General features: G+C 48.7%; 1 protein-coding gene across 1 annotated transcript; it reads right to left on the bottom strand.

Annotated features, from left to right (window-relative positions):
• Positions 1 to 6684: 6684 nt before the first annotated feature.
• Ttc24 (tetratricopeptide repeat domain 24) lies at positions 6685 to 12971 on the bottom strand. The gene is made up of 10 exons (XM_052180954.1): positions 12943 to 12971; positions 12089 to 12738; positions 11722 to 11925; positions 9863 to 9991; positions 9620 to 9732; positions 9209 to 9307; positions 8103 to 8200; positions 7885 to 7982; positions 7193 to 7283; positions 6685 to 6940 (listed from the first exon to the last, which is right to left on the bottom strand). The coding sequence occupies exons 1-10, from the start codon at positions 12969 to 12971 to the stop codon at positions 6859 to 6861; spliced, it is 1593 nt and encodes a 530-aa protein (XP_052036914.1). The 3' UTR covers positions 6685 to 6858.
• Positions 12972 to 18048: the final 5077 nt, after the last annotated feature.

Genomic DNA, 18048 nt, shown 5'->3' with positions numbered 1-18048 from the left:
TCAGCCTGCTTTCTTATAAAACCCAGGACCACAGGCCCCAGGACGGCACACCCACAATGGGCTGGGTACACCCCCATGGCTAATTAAGGAAACGCCCCGCAGCCGGATCTGCACTCTCTGTTGAGGTCCCCTCCTCTCAGATATTTCTAGCTTGTTTCAAGCTGGCATAAAACTCGCTGGTTTGGTGCTATAGATGGAGCAGCCTTGTCCTTCTTCCCTTGGTGGCCTTGTGTATGCAAGTCAAGCTCTTTACCACTCAGCTACCTCCCCAGGCCCTGCAGCTATGAGGTGGAGACTCCACGTTAACGTTAGAGTCAGGGCTGGAGAGATGTGTCTTCAGTTAAGACCACTTACTGTGGGCTGGAAAGATGGCTTAGCACTGACTGCTCTTCCAAAGGTCCCGAGTTCAATTCCCAGCAACAACATGGTGGTTCAAATCCATCTGTAATGGGGTCTGCTGTGTCAGAAGAGAGCAGTGTACTCATATACATAAAATAAATAAATCTTAAAAAAATAAAAAAACACATGAGCTGGAGAGATGATGGTACAGCAGTTAAGAGCACTGACTGTTCTTCCAGAGGTCCTGAGTTCAAATCCCAGCAATCACATGTGGCTTATAATCATCTGTAATGAGATCTGACAGCCTCTTCTAGTGTGTCTGAACACAGCAACAGTGTACTTACTTATAATAACAAATAAACCTTATGAAAAAAAAAAAGAGCACTTACTGTTCCTACAGCGGAGTCAAGCTCCTTCCCAGAACTCATGTCAAGAGATCTGACACCTCTGGCCTTTGGGCACTTTTATTCATAATAATAATAATAGTAATGATAATAATAATAACAACAGTAACAATAAAGATCCAGACATGGTAATACACACTATTAATCCCAGCACTTGAAGGAGGCAGAAGCAGGCAGATCTCTGTGAATTCAAGGCCAGGTTTGTCTATAGAGTAAGTTCCAGGACAGCTAGGACTACACAGAGAAACCCTGTCTCTAAAAAGTAAAAAATAAAAATAAAGAATCCAAGAAATAAAGCACCCACTCAAAAGATAACAGTGGCTGGGCAGTGGTGGTGCACGCCTGTAATCCCAGCACTTGGGAGGCAGAGGCAGGCGGATTTCTGAGTTCGAGGCCAGCCTGGTCTACAGAGTGAGTTCCAGGACAGCCAGGGCTACACAGAGAAACCCTGTCTCAAGAAAAACTGAAAGAAAAAAAAAGATAACAGTGGACATCAATACGTAGACTCACCTCAATCATCCTGACATTCCTTCATCGCTGGTTGGAGTACAAACTTGTAACTATAGAAATTAGTGTGGCACTGATAGAAATGTAGAAATCAGCTAAGCTAACCACTCTCAAGTATATACCCAGAAGTCTCTACAGCCTCCTGCAGAGACACTTCCTCATCCACGTTCATTGCTGATCCACTCATGATAGCCAGAAATTGAAAAATAGCCTAGATTTCCACCAACAAATAAATGGATAATGAAAATATGGTGGTGCATTAACACAACGAAATATTGTTTAGCTTTTTTTCTTTTTTTCTTTCTTTCTTTTTTTTTTTTTTTTTTTTGTTTTTTTGTTTTTTTGGATTTGATTTTTTTCGAGACAGAGTTTCTCTGTGTAGCCCTGGCTGTCCTGGAACTCACTCTGTAGACCAGGCTGGCCTGGAACTCAGAAATCCGCCTGTCTCTGCCTCCCAGAGTGCTGGGATTGCAGGAGTGTGCCACCACCGCCCAGCTTAATTAGCTGTTAAAAATGTGAAATTTGCAGGAAAATGGACAGACAGAGCTAGAAATATAATGCTGAGGGAAGTAAACCAGACCCCCAAAAGACAAATATGGTATGTATTCTCTTATATGTGGTCGATAGCTTTTGAACCTTCAATAGGCATATTAACATATCCACAGATATGTTATATATTGAGCTAGGTGGGAGAGGAGGATCATTTTGGAAGGGTCTCCCAAGGAAGGGGAAATAGAATATATATTTAGAGAGCCTAGGGAGAGACAAGAACAGGATTAAACAGGAAAGAGAACACAGGTAAGGGAGAGAATATAAGAAGGACAACTAATGCAAGAGGCTGTTTGAGGGGTCACATGGAATCCTAGTAAACTTCTTGAAATGTATACGCATATGAAGGAACTCTAAATGGAGTCAGTAAATAACAGCGGGCACAAAGCCCCAAGCAGACATCTTTTGCCACTAAATGAAATCTTCAGCACCAGAAATGGGTTACATTTAACTGACTTGTTGGCCAAAGGGGTCCCGTGGAAACCCCTAAACAACTTGAACTATTGCCAAGGCTATTGGTTATTCTTCGCAAATTGTTGTTAAGGACCTCTTGCTGAACACGACATTTACATATCTCCCTGAAGACAGAGACACCGAGCTATATACCAAGTGCCTAACTAGAGCCTCCACCCCTGCTGACTAGAGTTCATGGGACTGGGAGGCACTCTGCAGAGAAAGGTAACCAAACCAGCTACAAAACCGGCTATCCACTGTGCTGCCCTGCGTGTGCTCCCACTGCATGGTACTAGTGGTACAGCATCATGGCAGTAACCACCCACTAGCTGATTGGATGTAAGGCCTAATATATGATATAGAACTGACACTGTTCAGGGGGCCAAGAACCTGAAACTAGATAGACCAGAGCCCTAGGGGAAAACCAAATACTATCATACTGTTTAAGAAACACAGCAATAAAATGATCCTAATGAAATTCTCTATAGCTGTCCATTAGTGTTTTGCTCAGGCACCATCAGACAAGGTTGCCCTGTAGTAGATGGGAATTGACACAGAGATCCACAACTGGGCGGTGTACAGAGCGAGAGACATTGGAACACCCAGTCTTAAATAAGATATATTCATCAAACCCCTCACAGGGCTGAGCAAGCTATGCAGAAAGACTCTAAGAGCCAGAGTTGATGGTGACACCAAGGAAGCAGTGTCTTCCAGACACAGAGGGCTGGCACACCTGTGAACTCACAGACTGTGGCAGCACGCGCAGGGCTGCACAGGTTCAAGCCAGGCAGGGTCCATGGGCTGACAGGGAGAAGACACGACCCCCCCCCCCAATCAAGAGGTTGTCTCGGATTGACAATGGTTTCCAAAGCAAACATTAGCTTTCTCCAGTGAAGTTTCGCTGGGTTTGGTTGGGCATTCTTTCATCCTGCTGGTCTTTTGCTTGTAAGTTATGGTTTTCAGTTTTGTATGTTTATGGGGTTTGTGCTTTGTTTTGTTTTTATTGTTTTTTGTTTGTTTGTTTTTTACAAGACAGGGTTTCTCTGTGTAACCCTGGTTGTCCTGGAACTTACTCTGTAGACCAGGCTGGCCTCGAACTCAGAAATCCGCCTGCCTCTGCCTCCCAGACTGCTGGGATTACAGGCGTGCGCTGCCGCCCGCCGCCGCCACCACCCAGCTTCCTCCAGCTTTTTTTTTTTTTTTAATTTGCCTGTTTGAGAGATAAAGAGGGAGCAGAGTTGGATGGATAAGGAGGATCTAGAAGATGGGAGATGGGAAACCATGATCAGAATAGACTGTATGAATCAAAAAAAGAAAGGAACGAAGGAAGGAAGGAAGGAAACTGGACATGGTGACATATGCCTTTAATCCCAACACTCAGGAGGGAGAGGCAGATCTTTGTGAGTTCAAGGCCAGTTTGGTCTATGTTGTGAGTTCCAAGGACACCCACAGCTACATACCTGTTTCAAGTAAAAAGATAAATGTGCTTTTATTTTCTCTGTGAAACTGGTCATTTTCCCACTCCCTCCTCACCCCCTCTCTTTCTCACAGTGCTGGAGATGGAATTCCAAGCTTCTTGTTTGGTAGACAAGTTCTGGACCACAGAGCTGTAACCAGAGTTACGCCTCACGGTGTAGCACTCCCGGCCTCCATAAATGGACTCAGTCTATTTAAATCTCAGGGCACAGTTAGAAAGCAGGAGGCGGTGGGATTGAGGTTTTTCTCTCCTACACCACTTTAATCATTTCATTTACTTCTGATTTTAACATGATCAGAAGTAAATTATTTTTACTGTTTAAAATAAAATGCATTCATTTTCTACTTAACAACGTGGAGCCAAGGTCTTTTTCCTGAAACTGGAGCCAGTGTACTGACTGGTTTTGTGTGTCAACTTGACACAGGCTGGAGTTATCACAGAGGAAAAAAGCTTCAGTTGGGGAAATGCCTCCATGAGATCCAGCTATAAGGCATTTTCTCCATTAAGAATCCAGTGGGAAGCTGGGTGTGGTGGCACATGCCTGTAATCCCAACACTTGGGAGGCAGAGGCAGAGGCAGAGGCAGGGACGCAGGCAGATTTCTGAGTTTGAGGTCAGTCTGGTCTACAGAGTGAGTTCCAGGACAGCCAGGGCTACACAGAGAAACCCTCTCGAAAAAAACCAAAAAAAAAAAAAAAAAAAAAAAAAAAGGATCCAATGGGGAGGACCCCTTGTGGGTGGTGCCATCCCTGGGCTGGTGCTCTTGGGTTCTATAAGAGAGCAGGCTGAGCAAGCCAGTAAGAAACATCCCTCCATGGCCTCTGCATCAGCTCCTGCTTCCTGGCCTGCTTGAGTTCCAGTCCTAACTTCCTTTGGTGATGAAGAGCTGTGTGGAAGTGTAAGCTGAATAAACCCTTTCCTCCCTAGCTTGCTTCTTGGTCATGATGTTTGTAAAGGAATAGAAAACCTGAGTAAGACAATCAAGTGAGTGTATTTCTGTTTATTTGTTTGTTTCTGAGACAGGGTTTCTCTGTGTAGTCCTGGCTGTCCTGGAACTCCCTCTGTAGACCAGGCTGACCTTGAATTCAGAGATCCACCTGCCTCTGCCTCCCGGAGTGCTGTGACTAACAGTGTGCACCACCATCACCACCATCACCACCACCTGGCTAGATTCCACATGGTTTTTATACAAACCTTACCAGTGACCAGTCACCTACAATTTCCAGTTTGCTTTTTTTTAAAAAAATTTAGATTTATTTTACTTTATGTTTATGAATGTTTTGCCTGTGCATAAGTCTGTGTTCCATATGCATGCTGGATGTCCTCAGAGGTCACAAGTAGGCCCTGGATCCCCTGGAACTTGAGTTATGGACAGTGGGAGCTACCATGTGTGTGCTGAGGATTGACTCCTGGTCCCTTAGGAGAACAACAGATGCTCTTCACTGTCTCGCCACACCCCCCACCCCCAGTTTGCATTTTTTTAAAGATTTTATTTATTTTATATTATACATGATGAAAACACTATTACTCTCTTCAGACACACAGAAGAGGACATCAGATCCCATTCCAGATGGTTGTGAGCTGCCATGTGGTTGCTGGGATTTGAACTCAGGACCTCTGGAAAAGCGGCTGGTGCTCTTTACCGCTGAACTACCTCTCCAGCCCCTAATTTGCGTTTTTATGACTGATTTATTTTTATTTTATGTGCATTGGCATTTTGCCTACATGTATGTGTGTCTGTGTGAGGTTATCAGGATGCTTTGGAGTTAAGGACAGTTGTGAGCCACTATGTGGTTGCTGGGGAATGAACCCAGGTCTTCTAGCAGAGCAGCCAGTGCTCTTAAGTGCTGTGCCATCTCTCCAGCAGGGGAGTGGGGGTGGGGGATGGAGGTGGGGGTGGTCAGTTTGCTTTTTTAAGGGGAATCAGCTCGTGAATGTTGAAGCAAGCAGAGCAAGGAGAGGACAGCTCACTCTAGAGTCTTGGCGTTTGGCTCACTCTGTAAAACCCTGAGCTTGTTTCTAACCGCAGCTTTGAGAGGGACTGACCTTGGCCTGGAGCCAGCTCCAGAGTGCCTGGTTAGCACAGGATGCCCTGTTATGCCCTCAGTCCCTAGCTGCAAGCAAAATAAACAGAAACAAGCCCGAAAGTGACCTAATTTGAATGAGTCTCTTAAGGATCCAATTCAGCTTTGCAGAAACAATGCTTCTTTTTATACTTAGGCCTCAGATTTACATTTGTACTAAATCTCAGCAGACTGCCAGCCAGCTCAGGTGGGGCTGCACAGCGGCCTGTGTCACCCAGTTTGACCTCTGGGTCCTGTTGGTGTGACTGGATCTTTAAGCCATTTCTCCTTTGGGCTTTCTTTTCCTCCTCTTGGTTTTGTTATTGAATTTTTGTTTGTTTGTTTGGTTTGGTTTGGGGTTGTTTGTTTGAGACAAGTGTCTTACTACATAGCCCTGGCTCGCTTGAATTTGCTATGTAGACCAGGCTAGCCTCAAACTCGGGATCTACCAGCCTTGACCTCTCTAGTAATTTTGTTTTTTGAGGTAACATCTTGCTATGTAGCTCAGGCTGGCCTTGAGGTGATCTTTCTGCCCTCTCCGAGCTTTAGGATCGCAGGCCGGTGTCACCTTCTCTTCCCCCTGCACTCCTGTGAGGAAATACCTGTCAGTGTCCAGGGTGTGAAGCATGCTCGAAAAATGTCGCGGCATCATTATTGTTGTGGTGTGACCTCAGGTGTTCATGGGGACAGCACCTGGAGTGTCTGCTCTCTCTTGTCTTCTGTTGTATGACATTTCTATCTCCCACATGAAAGGGTCTCAGTGAATCCCAAAGTCATCTGAGCTAGGAAGTCATTTTTAGACCTGGAAAAAGCTTTACCAGTCACGACTACCAAGAAAGCAAGGGTCAGTGCTCACTGTTCATTTCCCAGTTCTCTTTTTTCGACTGAGTTAAAGTCCCCCCAGAGAGGAGCAAAGAGACTTCCAATGCCAAGCCAGCAGAGCCCTTGGCCTGTCTGTTCAGGTGCACCTCGTCCATACCAGCTGAAGAAGCTCCTCCCCAAAAGCCCCTAAATGCATATAGTGGGACGTTCCTGCGGAGGGGAGCGCTGTAGCCAGCAGGTATAGGTCACATGATGGTGCAGAGGCCAGACTGGACGCGTGTCCTCGGGAGGTTCCTGCCGAGGGCGTCCTTGGTCCACATGGATGACCTAAAGGAGGCAGAGGGACCGCCGTGGGGCGACTGCAGAAGCACAGGAGGCTGCCTCCCTGGCTGCAGCTTCTCACTGGGACTCCTGCTCTTCTAAAGCCTGCACAGGCCTTGCAGGAGCCTGGGGTAAAGCCGAGCCTTAGATGCCTTCCTCCCTCAACCTAACAGTGGCCATGCTTGGTTAAAAAATTACCACAAGCTTCCTCATTCACATTTGCCAGTCCTCCGGCCCCACCCCTCCTCTGGGACCTACCTATTGGCTTGGAGATTGCTGGGCGTTATGATGACAGGATATGCCACTCCATTGGGACTTGGGCCTCCAGATGGAAGATGGGCTGTGGTTCCTAAGCCTGGATAGAGGGGGTTGGATATCACAGGCCTTTTCATAACCAGGACATCACAGTGGGGAAGAGGAAGCAGGGGTGAGGACAAGTGGGGCGGATATCTAGCGATGTATTTGGTCAGTTCAGGGAAGATACCCTGGACAAGCCAGGCGCTTGGCAAACACGGATCCCTAGGGATGGAGGAATGACTCCCTGGACAGAAACACACGGGAAACACATCGGGAATCCAAGCCAGCTCGCCAAATAGCAAGGCCTTCAGCTTCGTGAGCTCGAGAGCTTCGAGGGACAGCCTAGTGAGGGGTAAAGCCTAACGCGGTGCCTGACGGGGAGCGGGCCCTCCACACACCCTGTGCCTGACAGGGAGCGGGCCCTCCACACACCCTGGGCGCTAAAATGCTCACAGGAACAGGGAGCAGCACGCACATCTGGGAAAGCCTTGCAGGAAGTGGGCCAGCCCCCCATGAGCTAAGCAGCAATGTGGGAGAGCTGCTGCCGGCAGGGGGAGCCAGGGTGGGGGTGGGTGCGGGGACAAGGAAGGTGAGCGGAGGGTTCGGACTGCAGGAGTGGGGCCTGGTCCTCCCAAGCCCCGCTTCCCACTCACGGTTCTGTCTCTGCTGTCCTAACGCAGCGATGAGGTTCACCAACCCCTTCATCTGTTTCTTCTCACGGCCTTCTTCTGGTGTGTCACCTTCCCACCTACTGGAAGGTTTTCAGGGACAGAGAACTGGATGTGGCCAGGCTGCAGGACACCCCTGGGGTCAGTCCCCCCACCCCCGGCCAGCAAACCCTCTGCTGCCGCGTCAGGCCTGCTTGGCTCACCTGCCCCAGGCTCCTTCTGCACTACTTTGTACCCTGGCTGAGGTCTTTGCCTCTAGGGAGGTCTTCCACGAAGTCTGGAGCCTTCCAGGAGCAGAGGGCTGGCAAAGAACAGAACACGGCATGGGGGAACCCACCTGGCTATCACTGCCCCCCCCCCCCAGCTACCTTTAGGGAGCCACAGTGACCCCACACAGACCTATGCGCTGGAGACAGCCCAGGGGGTTTCTGAGACTCAAATTCTGAAGTAAAGCCCTTTGCTCTCTAAAGGTTCACCTACTAAATCTTAGATCAGAAATCAGGCTTGTAGACCCAACCACAGCCTGACTATTATCATATGATGCCCAGAGCCTCCATGTCCTCTCAGAGTTAGTGGAAAGCCTTGGCTATGGCCTAAGACCTGGCTTTTAATCCAACCTCCGACCTGTTCCAGGATAACTACCCCTAGCCCCCCCGCCCCCCGCTCCCCGTATGGTAACTGAACCTAGGGTCTCACATAAGCTAGACAACTGAACTACACTCTCTCTGCTTCAGGTGAATATAACTGTTTGAAGATTATACAGTGTCCTGGGCTTTAAAACAAGAGGGCACTCAACCCGCTAAATCCCTATAATAAAGCATAAGTTTCAGTTCTTGGGGTGAGAGGATATTCCCTATAGAGGAAAGCATTTGGAAGACCCATGACCTGTGGAGAAAGACTGGGAAGCAAAATGAGCTAGAGGTAAAGTCCAGGGGACCCGGAGAAGCCCTACCAAAGAGACAGCTCCTGGAGTTTTCTTGGAGCACCACCCCCATCCTGTGGCCATTTAGGGAATTGCACCCAAGAACAGCCTCCCAACTCTTCACACAAATAGTTGAAAGGCCTTGGCCTTAACCCAATGGGGCTTGTGACCTCAGCTAAAGTCCCAAGAAACAGCCAGTGTACAAAAAGGTATGTCACAATCTCTGCCCGCCTCCCTGCCCCACCCCCTACAACCTGATATACATCCATCCCTCACGCAAGCCCAGGGGCAAATGAACACGGAGTGGTTAAGTGGTGCATTCCTGAGACCATCCTTTCTGGGTATCTTGTGGATACTCCCACCTCCTGGTCTTAGGTGTCATACTACCAGGAAATGAGCCTGGGCTAGCTTCTCCTGAGCCATGCAGGTCCGCAGGGCATCTGCCAGTTTGACCACAAGCCGTTCTCGTACAGAGCCTGGTTCGTGCTGGAGAGAAGGTAACAGGGATGGAATGAGGATGGACGGAACTATGCTGTCTGCAAAAACAGGAAAGGGACAGAAAGAAAGAGCGAAAGGTCTTTGTGCCCGGCCACCATGCCGCCAGGTCACTATGCCGTTGAACCCAAAACTGTAGGCAGACTGCCTCTCCCTCCGGGCGACAGCCCTGGAGCTGGCGGGGTGTTTCTGATCAACAAACGCGCGCCGGTGGAAGCAAGGAGCCAGGAGCGAGGCCGGAGTATTAGCCGGAGTATTAGCGGGAGAAGGCAGGAAGTCAGAGGCCATCATGGAGGGTCTCACCTGACACAGGGCCAGCGCTTCCTTATAGTATTTCAAGGCCTGGTCATGTTGCCCCAGTCTGGCTGCAGCTGCCCCAAGGCCCTCACACGCCTGCCATTGTCCCTTCAGGTCCCCTAAGGAAGAGAGCTCGAAAGATCTTCTCAAGTTCCCTGTTCCACAGACCCTTCCGGCATTGTGTACCCTCGGTCTTCGTGGTCTTCGCGATCCTCTCCCTGAGTTCTAAGCTAACCCTCTCATTCTTACCCGTATCTTGGGCAGCCTGCAGGGCATGCGAATAGCCGTCCCAGGCAGTCCTGTGGTCCCCCAGCTGGCTCAGTGAAAACGCCAGGCCGCTAAAGCTGCGACCCTGCTCCCAGCGCTGGCCCACAGAACCTAAAATTAGAACGGGTCCGTTTGAATAGGGACTTGGTTGCTGGGGCACTGAAACCCTGCCCTCAGCAAGGGAGGGTCCCAGGTGTCCCAAAGCCTCTAGGGGACTTTGTAGGTCCCCTCAGTGCCTCTAGGGGACCCACAAAGACCTAAGCTATCCAGCCTAAGCCTCTCACCTTGTTTTACCCCAAATACCTCCCTAGCAAGTTGGGACCCGTGAGTTAAGAGGCTATAGTAATAGGTTGAGGCAAAATTAATAATAATAATAATAATAATAATAATAATGAGAAAAGCCGGGCTGTGGTGGCGCACACCTGTAATCCCAGCACTTGGGAGGCAGAGGCAGGCAGATTTCTGAGTGCAAGGCCAGCCTGGTCTACAGACTAAGTTCCAGGACAGCCAGGGCTACATAAAGAAACCCTGTCTTGAAAAACCAGAGAGGGGTGGGGGAGGCTATTATTTAGGGGCTAAGCACGCAGGTCATAGTTACAGCCCACTTGTGTGATTGGATGCCACGTTGTAATTTTTTGTGTGTTTGTGTAGTTCTGGGAATGGAATCCAGGGCTCTGTGTATGTCAGGCAAGTACTTTACCATTGAGCCACACCTCCAGCTAGCAATTGGTTTTATTTTCTTCATATTTATTTCTGTAGGTATATGGCTGTGCACATAGGTGGGAGTCAGAGGGCCACTCGCCTGAATAGGTGCTCTCCGTCCTCCGCATGGTTCTGAAGAGTGGACTTGGGCCGGCATGCTGGGCAGCAAGTTCCCTTACCTGTGAGCCCTCCCATCAGCCCCTCACAGTGCCATCTCTGTGTGGAAACTGAAGCTCAGAGATGGGAAGGGGGGGAGTCGGGACAGCGCTTCTGGCCTCCCAGCCTCCAGCCCCAGGCTGCCAAGCCCACTACCTTCTGCTCTGTCTGGTTCCTCCACTTCAGGAGATCCAACCAGCCAGGGCTCCAGGGTGTGGAGCTGGGCAGGTCAAGGCCCAGGCTCCTTAGCCCCTCCCGACCCCGGGGGCACCACCAGGTTCCTTGGAAACATCTTATTCTTTTTCTTTTTTGACAGGATACCATGAAGTCCAAGCTGGACTGCAACTTGCTATGTGGCCAAGGGTGACTTAAAGCTTCCGTTTCTCTTGCCTCCACCTCCTGAGCTCTGAGATCCCAGAGGAGCTCAGCTGCACCTGGTTTATGTGGTGCTGGGAACCAAACCAGGGCTTTGTGTACACTAGGCAAGCACTCCAGATGTATGTATGTATGTATGCATGCATGCACACACGCATATGAAGTGTATGTATATGTATATTGTGATGGTTTGCATATGCTCGTCCCAGGGAGTGGCACTATTAGAAGGTGCGACCTTGTTGGAGGAAGTGTGTCACTGTGGGGGTGGGCTCAGAGATCTGCCTCCTAGCCATCTGAGGATGTCCAGTGTGTTCCTGGCTTCCCTTAGATGAAGATGGAGAACCCTTAGCTCCTCCTGCACCATGCCTGCCCGGATGCTGCCATGCTTCTGCCTTGATGACAATGGACTGAACCTCTGAACCTGTAAGCCAGCCCCAATTAAATGTTGTCCTTTATAAGACTTGCCTTGGTCATGGTGTCTGTCCACAACAGTAACATCCTAAGACATGTGTGTGTGTGTGTGTGTGTGTGTGTGTGTGTGTGTGTAGGCCTGAAACCTCTTTTTAATCCTTTAGTCTTGGCCCCAGTCCCAAGTCCCTGGGACCCACCATGCAGATTGGCAGCCTTCTGGTGAAACTCCTGGGCTTCCCAATAGTTGCCAAGGACATTGTGGGTCATTCCGAGGTTTTGAAGCACCGTAGCCTGCTCTGCTGGCTGTTGACACAGGGATAAGGCCTGCAGGAAGGCCTCTACTGCCAGAGGGAACAGTTGGAGTTGGAAATAACCCATGCCTAGATCATTGTAGAATGGCCCTGGAGAATAGAGCCAAAGTCACGGGCAGTCAGATGTGCCATGCCTGAGGCTGTACATGTGTAGCCTCCTCACCCCACTCCTCCAGGTTCCCCAGCCCTCAGGACCCCAGCAAGCTTAGGCTTAGCCCCTCGTTAGAGCCAGACCTTGTTTACTCCGGCTCACCCAGCAGTTCCCGGGCGGTGCTCCGGGCAGCATCAGCAAGCTGACGACTCTCCTCCAGAGCCTGCAGCACATCCCTCAGTCCGTACTGCCTACTGCTCAACATACATCTCACGGCAGCCACCTGAGCCAGGGCTGCGTCCCAGAGCCGGCCTGCATGGGCATAGGCCCGGCTTGCTTCCTGTAAACTGCAGGCTGCTTGCTTAGGCCTTCCCAGGGCCTGGTAGCAGGCTCCTATTTTTGCCTGTGCTTCCCCATGGTAGCCCTGTGGCTGGTGATGGACCAGAGCCCTGTGGTACCAGTCCAAAGCTAGAGTCAGGTCACCAAGGGCATGATAGGCTAAAGCCACATTGAAACACCAGTCACCACGACACCAGCCTTCAGACTTCTCTTCAGGGTGGGCTCTCAGAAGTAGCTCAAGACCTGTGGCTGGGTCTCCAGTCTCCACATAGGCAGCCCCTAGGTTAAAGGCACAGGCTTGAAGAACGGGGCTGTCTCTGGTTGATGGGGCCTTGGAGGCCAGCAGGAAGGCCTTCTGGAAGCTGCTCAGGGCCTCCTGATGCTGAGCAGCACGCAAGGCCCTGTGGCCGGCTCTGGTGAGGCTCTGGATATTCCCTTCTTCCTGTAGCCTCTTCTTTTTCTCCGTTTTCTTCCTGCAGTTTGGGGTTTGAGCACAGTCTCGAGCTTCTAGTGGTTGTCCTCAGGGATAGGGGAGGACCCAGGGTTGATGCCAGGAGCAGAGGGCTCAGCACATCAGCCTTAGCTCTCTCCCTCTACCCTTACAGTAGGATCCCTCAAGGGAAATTTGGCTTTTCCTCTGGCCTCTAGGGACCAAGGCTTTTCCTCTGGCCTCTTACCTTGCTTCCTGTGTCCCACTGGGTAGCATTTTACTCTCTCTCTTCCAAGTTCTTTGTCAGGACTCAGACCAAGTAACTTTCTGAATGCTGCCTTCTGTGAATCCAATCCCCCACGCTACCAAAACCAAAACCAGAGCAAACAAAAATCTCTGCAAACTTCTGTAATTCCTTAAGGTCTTTCTTGCTAAGTCTTCCCCCTAATGTCTACTCCTAGTACTGGGGACTGAACCAACTTTCAAGGCAAGCACTCTGCCACAGAGTTGCACCACGGGCTGCATTTATCACAGTCGGCCACTAGCCTGGGAATGAGTTGAAGGCAATCAGATCTTCACTGAGAGTTTTCTAAAGAGCTGGGGCTGGAGCACTGGCTCAGCAGTTAAGAGCACCTGCCGCTCTGGCAAGGGTTCAGGTTTGATCCCCAGCACCCACATGGTGACTGACAATCATCTGTAATTCCAGTTCCAGGAGAACCAACTCCTCCTTGTCTCTGAGGACATCATATGCACTCTATGTATGCAGCCTATGCCCATGTGCATGGACATACATGCAAGCAAAACAGCCATACACATACAATAAAGATAATCCTTTAAAGGGCTGGAGAGATAGCTTAGCAATTAAGAACATTTACCATTTTTTCCCAGAGGTCCTGAATCTGGTTTCCAGAACCCAGGTCAAACAGCTTGCTCACAACCACCTGTAACTGCAGTTCCAGGGGATCCAAAGTCTCTGGTGTATATACGTGCGCGCGCGCGCACACACACACACACACACACAAAACAGCAAAAATCTATCTTTAATAAGTTAGTGAATGGCCGGGCAGTGGTGGCGCACTCCTGTAATCCCAGCACTATGGGAGGCAGAGGAAGGCGGATTTCTGAGTTTGAGGCCAGCCTGGTCTACAGAGTGAGTTCTAGGACAGCCAGGGCTATACAAAGAAACCCTGTCTTGAGAAAACCAAATCCAAAAAACAAAACAAAACAACAAAAAAGAAGTTAGTGAACTTTTAAAGTTTAGTCACTTCTGTGACTCCCCCTTGTGGCTTCTGCAGGTACCTGTACTAACATACACACATACACATAATTTTAAAATTAAAATATTTTAGTGTGGTGTGATGGCACAGACCTTTAATCCTAGTACTCAGGAGGCAGAGGCTGATAGACCTCTGAGATCGAGGCCAGCCTGGTCTTCCAGATAACCAGGAATATACAGAAAACCCCTATCTTGGGGAGTAGGGTGGAAGGAACCAGCAATACACACACACACACACACACACACACACATATAAATTTTAAATCATCTTCAAGGGTCCATTTCAGTGACCCTACATGAACTCAACTGTTTACCCACCATCTGCCATTCCCTGGGGACTATCATCCTCTGTAGTCAACCTCTACAGGATTTATTTCTGTTATTTTGAATTATGTGTACATGAGCCAGAGGCTTTGAGTCCCTTGGAGCTGAAGCCATAGTTGGTTATGAGCTGTCTGGTGTGGGTGCTGGGAACGGAACTCAGGTCTCTGCAAGATCAAAGAGTACTCAGAGCTGTCTTTTTAGCCTATCTGAGCTCCAGCATTTCCATCAAAACAAACAAAAACAAAGAAAAGGCTGTGCCAGCAGCACACACCTTTAATCCCAACTCAGGTGGTAAAGACAGGCAGATCTCTGTGAGTTTGAGGCCAGTCTGGTTTGCATAGTGAGTCCAGGACAGCTGGGTTACAAAACCCAAACAGGATACACAGGGCTACCCCTCTCTGTACTGAGAGGTACTGAGCTGTACTGGCCCTGGGCACTCAGAGCCCTGAACAGGATACTGAATTAGGAAGAGGCCGATGTCCAGGAAGGGTCCGTCTGCATTTACTATACCCTTCCCATTATCTCCTCTACTTTCTGTCAGTTGGTTCCCATTCTGGTCCCCAGAGAGCTCTTAAATTCAGATGCATTCTTGTCATCAGCATGTTTCTCCTGGACCGCCTCTCTTCCCAGGAAACAGAAAAAAAAGCTGAAAAAAAACCGACAGCCCCAGGTCCCATCCCCCATCCCACTCCCCCACCCCCCACTTTTTCTCTTTTACAGAGAGGAGGCAGAAGGGATGCTTCTTTTCAAAGAAATTCTCTCTGGGGTTGGAGATTTAGCTTAGTGGAGAAAATGGAGAGGGGGGTTAGAAGGAGGGAGAGAGGGAGGGAGGGAAAACTAGGAAGAGTTGCTTCTGAAAACACATAAAATCCTGACTTTATAAGGCTCCCTGCCTTGAGGCACTCCTGGCTGTCCCCGCACCATCTTGGGGAACTCATCACAAGACCTCTTACCTCTGTACTGTTTCCTCCACAGTGGCTTTCTGGAATGGTCCCGCAGGCTTAGGTTACTTCTTACTAGCTTTGAGCTCAAAACCTTGTTACCAGACACCTGGCCCACCCTCTCCTCCCAGGTAATCCTTTGAGTGACAGCCGTGGTGGCCTGTCTTAGTGGAGGACCCTAATGGTGCTTAGTCACCTAAGGCCCGCCCCCTTCCTGCACCGTTTCCCCACCCCTGCAGACACACCGTCCAGTCCCTTCAGATAATATGTCAAACCACCATGAGACTATTAACCAATTATACTCACGAAGATTACCTATCCCTTTCCATCTTCTCTTTTTAATTTAATTTAACTTATTTTTAATTTTAAGGTAGGTTCTTGTGGTCTTCTTCCTTAGCTAGCTTCCTGAGTGCTGGGATTACAGATTGTGCCACCACGCCAGATATGACAGGTCAAAGAACTCCATCTGCTACAACGTGACTACGAGCTTTTTTTTAAATAATTACTTTTAAGAATACAGTGTGCATGAGTACACTGTAAACTCTGTAAACTCCAGGTTCTGTCTGATGAGAGGACAGGAAGCCCCACAGTCACCAGGACTAACTCACCAGCCCACCAACCCATGAACCCATCAGTGGCTGCATCTAAAGGTAAATTTGCCCATTTCCCCATTTGCCTAGGGAAAAAACCTTTTTAAGTACAAGGGTCATTGCCAGAAACAGACTCCTGAAGTAGATGCGCTGACCACAGTTGCAACACAGGCTTTTGTGGAGGCCTGGCACCCAGGGCCATATCTGCCCTCCAGACAGGCTGAAGCTTCTGCCCTGGCCTGGCTTTTAGAGGTGCTAGTGCAGCCTGTGCAGGCCAATTAGGCCACTGAATGGTCCCATATTCTGCAGGCTTTCCTTGAGGATAGGCCCTAAGAGCTCCCCTCCCAGAGCCTCTGTCATTTGGAACCATCACCTGGTTCCCTTCAGTGTCACATCCACCTTGTATGAAGGAGTCCTTGCAACTCCTTCCATAATTATTAAAACACAGAACATCACCAACAATACAAACAGCACCAACAATCAACATCGTCACAATCAACACATACATTTCAATAATAACTTTAAATGTCAGTTGAATCAACTCTTCAAAATACACAGACTGGGCTGGACAGTGGTGGCGCATGCCTTTGATCCTAGCACTTGGGAGGCAGAGGCTGGCAGGTTTCTGAGTTCGAGGGCAGCCTGGTCTACGAAGTGACTTCCAGGACAGCCAGGGCTACACAGAGAAACCCTGTCTCGAAAAAACAAAATCCAAAAAACCAACCCCCCTCCCCCAAAAAAAAAGAAAAGAAAAGAAGCAAAAGCCAGGAACTGGAGCAATGGCTCAGTGGTTAAGAGCACTGACTGATCTTCCAGAGGTCCTGAGTTCAAATCCCAGCAGCCACATGGTGGCTCACAACCATCTGTAATGGGATGTAATGCTCTCTTCTGGTGTGTCTGAAGACAGCTACAGTGTACTCATATAAATAAAAATAAATCTTAAAAACAAACAAACAAACAAACAAAACCTCTAAAATCCATCTATCTATTGCTGCCAAGAAATAGCTCTTAGCTTTAGAGATAGGCACTGCCTTAGAGTAAAAGTACTCCATCAAACAGAACCAGGAAGAAGCAAGTATCACTATCATAATAGCTGACAAATCATGTCAAAAGAGATAAGGGCAATACTTCATTCTAACCAAAGGAACAGTTAACCAAGAAGATGTCACTATCCTAAGCATACATGCACCCCGCTCTGGGGTGCCCAATTTCATTAAAAAAAATCTACTACTGTATTTAAAGACAAATTATCTTCAATCTATTAATAGCTGATTTCAGTACCCTTCTTGTGCCATCTGGACAAAAAACAAACAGAAACACAATTCACTGACATCATACCTCCACTGGACTTAACAGACATCTACAGAGCATTCCACCCAGCCATCACAGGACACATTCCACTCAGCCGGACATGGAAACCTTTCTAAAGGAGACCACATCTGGGACACAAAACAGGTCCTTACAAATTCAGGAAGATGGAAATAACTCCTTATATCCTATCAGAACACAATGCAATAAAATTTGAAATTGATACCAAAAAATTTCTAGTCAATATGTGAACTTACAGAGCTATAACAACTCATTACCAGGGTCAGTGAAGAAATCAGTCAATCAAAATTCCTGCAACTCAACCAAGGACAGCTCTGGAACACATGGAAAGCAACCCTACAAGGGGAATCTATTTTGTCTTTTTTTTTTTCCCCCAGAGCTGAGGACCGAACCCAGGGCCTTGCACTTGCTAGGCAAGCGCTCTACCACTGAGCTAAATCCCCAAGTCCAAGGGGACTCCATAACATGCTTGTATTAAAGGATCAGAAAGAAGGGCTCCAGAAGTTAGAAAGACAGGAGGGGCCAAGGCCAGACAGATTCACAGAAGAATCTACCAGACAAGCAAAGAGGTTCTACAGACAGTCCTTCACTATTAAAAAAACAAAAGAGCTTGCCTGGGGGGGGGATTATCTTGACCTTGTTAATTGATTAGGTAGGCTCTTTTTAATTGTGGGTGGGATTGCCGGGTCATGGTGGCACACAACTGTAATCCCAGCACTCTGGGAGGCAGAGGTAGGCAGATCTCTGAGTTTGAGGCCAGCCTGGTCTACAGAGTGAGTTCCAGGACAGCCAGGGCTACACAGAGAAACCCTGTCTCAAAAAAAAAAAAAAAATTGTGGGTGGGACCATTCTCTGGACAGGGGACCCTGGAGTATACAAAGTGGAGAAAAGGA

This window comes from Apodemus sylvaticus, chromosome 4 (assembly GCF_947179515.1).
Source record: "Apodemus sylvaticus chromosome 4, mApoSyl1.1, whole genome shotgun sequence".
Classification (NCBI taxonomy): Eukaryota; Metazoa; Chordata; class Mammalia; order Rodentia; family Muridae; genus Apodemus; species Apodemus sylvaticus.
The sequence above is the reverse complement of the archived record's forward strand: the minus strand, read 5'-3'. Positions and strand labels throughout refer to the sequence as shown.

Bases quoted from the DNA above. Each gene is read 5' to 3' on its own strand.
- Ttc24 (XM_052180954.1), bottom strand. From the start codon at position 12,971: ATGCTACCCAGTGGGACACAGGAAGCAAG. The intron at 11,926-12,088 runs GTGAGCCGGAGT...TCTATTCTCCAG, and splicing joins CACCGCCCGGGAACTGCTGG to GGCCATTCTACAATGATCTA. The intron at 7,284-7,884 runs GTGAGTGGGAAG...ATCCAGGCTTAG, and splicing joins AGGACAGCAGAGACAGAACC to GAACCACAGCCCATCTTCCA.